This window comes from Henckelia pumila, chromosome 2, assembly GCF_033568475.1.
Source record: "Henckelia pumila isolate YLH828 chromosome 2, ASM3356847v2, whole genome shotgun sequence".
NCBI classification, from domain to species: Eukaryota; Viridiplantae; Streptophyta; class Magnoliopsida; order Lamiales; family Gesneriaceae; genus Henckelia; species Henckelia pumila.
The window spans coordinates 44092043-44096354 of record NC_133121.1 but is presented as its reverse complement, the minus strand read 5'-3'; the positions used below and the strand labels follow the sequence as shown (position 1 = coordinate 44096354).

Here is a 4312-nt window from a genome sequence, read left to right as displayed (position 1 = left end):
TAAATTAATAATATTGATCTCATAAAAATATTATTATTATTATTATTTAGAAAACGTACTACTAATCAATCCATTAATAAATTATCAATTTTGGCATTGTTTGGTTTGATGTATTATTAATCTATGTATAACTTATCCCAATCAATTTCTCCTTATTTTCGTCATATTATTTATCTATTTATAAATTACTAATTTTACATCAATTAAATCAAATAAATTATAATCTATCCATCAAATCAAATAATGTATTAACTATTTTTTCTTATTTATTTTTAATTTACATTATATTATTTATCTATGAATTATATTACTGTGTTATTTATCTATTATTCCGTGGTTCTTGAAATAGTGGGCCGTGCCAAGTGATGTTTGTGGGTTGGCCCAATATTTTAAACTAAAAACGAACTTAACGCGGATAAAAGTCCAACCATGGAATACAATGTCGTCAAATGTACGACGTCGTTTTCCCCCACTCCCTGTAGAAGGACATTGTCGTTCGACCCGAGTGAGAACTCCAACAGTAGGCGCTTCGCAATTTACGTTTCAGGTCAGAAATTTTTCTCCCTCACTGATTATAAATTGATCTCATTTTATAATTTGATTCTATTCAGCGAGATTAGATTTTTCTTTTGCCGTTCGAGCTTTGGTGTCTGCAAATTTTGGTAGTAATGTTAAATTTTTGGGAATTTTAGCTTCCGTGATTGACTCTATTGATGTCGTAATATGATTAGGGTTTTGCTACTGCGTGTGATAGGGCGTTGTGAGTTGCCGGTTTATGCGGTCCTCTGAAATCAACGCTCTGGTATTTGAATGCAGTCAACGACGTAGTCTTTTGGGTTTGCTGTCAACTGTTTTGATTTTGGCTTGTTCAGTCCAAATTTGATTTCTGTGGGATTGTTGATTTTGGCCGAGAGGGACGAGTGATTAGGCGTTCAGCATAAAATCTCCGGGAAAATTTGTAAATTTTGACCGAACCCCAAAATCTCCTTTTGGGTGAATCAATATCTTATATGGTATCCGCCTCTCTTTGCTCGGGAAGCCTTTGTTCGACCACTTTCTGCAATAGCTTCCTGTGCTGCCACCTACATTTCTGACTCTTCTAGACCCGACCTGTGATTGTTCTGGAGTCTGGCTCAGGACCATGTGTAGTGTGCCTAATCTCATCACCCTAAATGTTGGCTGCTGAATCCCCGCCTTAATAAAACAACATGGACTATTCCACCTGGGAAACATATGCAGTTTGATACCTTCGTGGTTGGCCATGGCTTTGTTGCCTTCGGCTGCAGCACTCTAACCAGTCCACCTCCAACCTTATACCGTGGCGGTGAAACAACTCCAAATCCCGAATATTCTCTTTGGTGGCGCCAAGATCAGCTTATTCTTTAACACTATTACCCCTCCTTTTTCACTGCCACATTGTTACTAGCCTCTTGGACCTCGCTCTTCAACACATATGCAAACCCATCCTATGGTTGTATTATGTCTCTCAAAGAAATCTTGGACCTTCTAAACAAGGGTGAGAAAACATTATGGAGTACATGAAAGCCTTTAAAATGTGAAACAATGAGATTCTCCTCATTAATGCCACCTATGATATTGATGAGCTTACTCTCAAAATTCTTAGTCGTCTCGGTGACAAATATTCTCCCCTTGTTTTTGCTGTCAAAGATCGTGAACCCTTGTATTCTTTGATCAGTTTCATGAGAAGGTCATCAATTACTAAGCCTAGTTGAAACAAGATTAATATTGCAATCTCAAAATCCTGTGAAGTGTTCAATGAAAGAAATCAAAGTTGAATATAAAATGAAATACTTGAATGATGAAATCTCATATATGGCCATTTTGGTCTTTCCCAGAGATTAACTCTGTACGAAGGTTCCTCTCCCCTCACCCTAGCATTGCCGGTGACAAAACTCGCAGAGAACAACTGCAACTCTCTCCTTGCATTTTATTCTTCTCCTTCCCTCCCCTTCCACTTGCACTGTGATCCTATGGGCCTCCCTCACTTGGATCTCGATCCTTCTCTTGCAAAATCTGGTCAATTAAACCTCCTTCCAACACAATGTATTCGAGTCTATAACAAAACTGTCCTCTTGAAAACCACTCTTGTTCTCGAGATTCAAGACTGAGACTTGAACTATGATTGTCTATGGTTTCAGCATCCACAAGAGCACCAATCCTTAAACATGGAGCATATAAGCCAGCAACAAGGTCCGTCCCTTCACGAAGAGCATTGGTCACTCCTTTACTTATAGATAATTGAACTACAAACCAAATTCTGGCGCTGAGGCAGTCTTTCAAATATGAAAAATCAAAAAGATTAAATGAAGCAAGACAAAAATTCTTATTTTCAACTCTAGGTTGAATGCTGTTGACCTTTCCGATAACTATTTACTGTTGAACTTTGTCCACTATCCCAAATGGCATACTCTTTACAGACTACAGTAGCTGATAGGTTCCAAATCTCCCTGTTCCCTCATAGCTTTTCTTATCCACTTATTCATTTTAGTTTACTCTTTTAAATGCAAATAATTAGAATTAGTATAACGAACTAGGATTATCAAAGAAACTTTCAATTTAGGTCGTTAACGTTCTTTTTGTCCATTGTTTAATCAGATAGTTGTGCATTTTGTTGCTTTTCAATTTTCATATTAATCAGTTATGATTTTATAGCTTTCATAAAATTTAAAAAGAAAAAGAAAAAGGGTTACGATTTTATAGCTTTAGAGTGACCTTTTCCATTCCCCTTCTGGTTGGATTATATTTTCCTGTCTTTTGAGAGATTTAATTGCTATTACAGAGTTTGACTGCTCTTGTTTGTTCAAAGTGCTGCGACATTGAACCGAAGGCCTGCCAGTGCTGTAGGAGCAAAAAGATCTGGTAATCCAATTTGTGGTTGGCACTTATTTGGAAATTAAACATGCCTGGACAAAAGATTGAGACTGGCCACCAAGATGTTGTTCATGATGTCGCAATGGATTACTATGGTAAACGTCTCGCTACAGGCTCGTCTGACAATACAATCAAGATAATTGGAGTTACAAACTCTGGATCACAGAATCTTGCTACTTTAACTGGTCACCAAGGGCCTGTTTGGCAAGTAGCATGGGCGCATCCGAAATTTGGGTCACTTCTTGCTTCTTGTTCATATGATGGAAAGGTTGTCATTTGGAGGGAAGGAAATCAAAACGAGTGGATTCAGGCTCACATTTTCGATGATCACAAAGCATCTGTCAATTCAATATCTTGGGCACCTCATGAACTTGGCCTATGTCTTGCATGTGGATCTTCGGATGGTAATATATCAGTTTACATGGCAGGTCCTGATGGTGGATGGGACAAATCACGTATAGACCAGGCTCATCCAGTTGGCGTCACCTCTGTCTCATGGGCCCCATCAACCACTCCTGGTGCTCTAGTGGGCACTGGCCTACTCGATCCTGTTCAGAAGCTAGCATCTGGTGGCTGCGATAATACGGTGAAAGTGTGGAAGTTTGACAATGGAACTTGGAGATTGGATTGCTTCCCAGCTCTTAGCATGCATAGCGATTGGGTGCGGGATGTTTCTTGGGCACCAAACTTAGGACTTCCCAAGTCAACAATTGCAAGTGCTTCTCAAGACGGAAAGGTAATAATATGGACTTCTCTTAAGGAAGGTGACCAATGGAATGGCAAAGTTTTGAAGGATTTCACGACTCCAGTTTGGAGGGTCTCGTGGTCACTTACCGGAAACATCCTTGCTGTGGCTGATGGGCAAAACACTGTTACACTCTGGAAAGAAGCAGTGGACGGAGAGTGGCAGCAGGTGACCACTGTCGACTCATGAACTTTTTAGTTCATAATATGTTTTTATACTAGATCATTTCTGGATCTTCTTTTCAACGGTTATGAGGTTTACTGTTATTCCATATACTGGTTTTATGAAGCCGATTTCAACTAGCTTGAGAGGTCTTATTATTGACTAATTTTACATGCAGAAGCAGACTTCTGCAACACATTTAACTAGAATTTTTATGGGACATCATTTTCAGACTGTTACTTTGTCTGCTCATTTTTAGTACATCTTTTTTTTGTCCTTTTTTTTTGTGGACGTACCATCTTTTCCCTGTGACACAAAAGTTGGTTTCTGTCAAGCGGCCGATGTTTGCTAATTCATCATAGTTTAGTTGAAGCTTCATGCGTTCCAGAAATTTGGATCCATGCTGCCCGCACCTTATTAAAAGAATGTAACCATTTGTGTTCTTTATTTTAATGTAAATTTTGCTCTGTGAAAAACATATGAAATCGTTATCAATAGTAAATTACCAGTTTC

The 4312-nt window shown here is 38.6% G+C and overlaps 1 protein-coding gene across 5 annotated transcripts; it reads left to right on the top strand.

The window, feature by feature from the left end:
• Nucleotides 1-444: 444 nt before the first annotated feature.
• Nucleotides 445-4075, top strand: LOC140880952 (protein transport protein SEC13 homolog B-like). Of its 5 annotated transcripts, none has more exons than XM_073285856.1 (2): nucleotides 445-547; nucleotides 2828-4075. In XM_073285856.1, the coding sequence occupies exon 2, from the start codon at nucleotides 2921-2923 to the stop codon at nucleotides 3824-3826; it is 906 nt and encodes a 301-aa protein (XP_073141957.1). In that variant the 5' UTR covers nucleotides 445-547; nucleotides 2828-2920; the 3' UTR covers nucleotides 3827-4075. The 5 variants fall into 5 exon arrangements, with proteins under 5 accessions (XP_073141957.1, XP_073141956.1, XP_073141959.1 ...); XM_073285855.1 differs by having other exon boundaries at nucleotides 452-547; nucleotides 2801-4075; XM_073285858.1 differs by lacking the exon at nucleotides 445-547 and adding an exon at nucleotides 776-802.
• The last annotated feature ends 237 nt before the right edge of the window (nucleotides 4076-4312 follow it).

Excerpts from the sequence above, each read along its gene's own strand:
- LOC140880952 (XM_073285856.1), top strand. The coding sequence starts at position 2,921 with ATGCCTGGACAAAAGATTGAGACTGGCCACCAAGATGTTGTTCATGAT.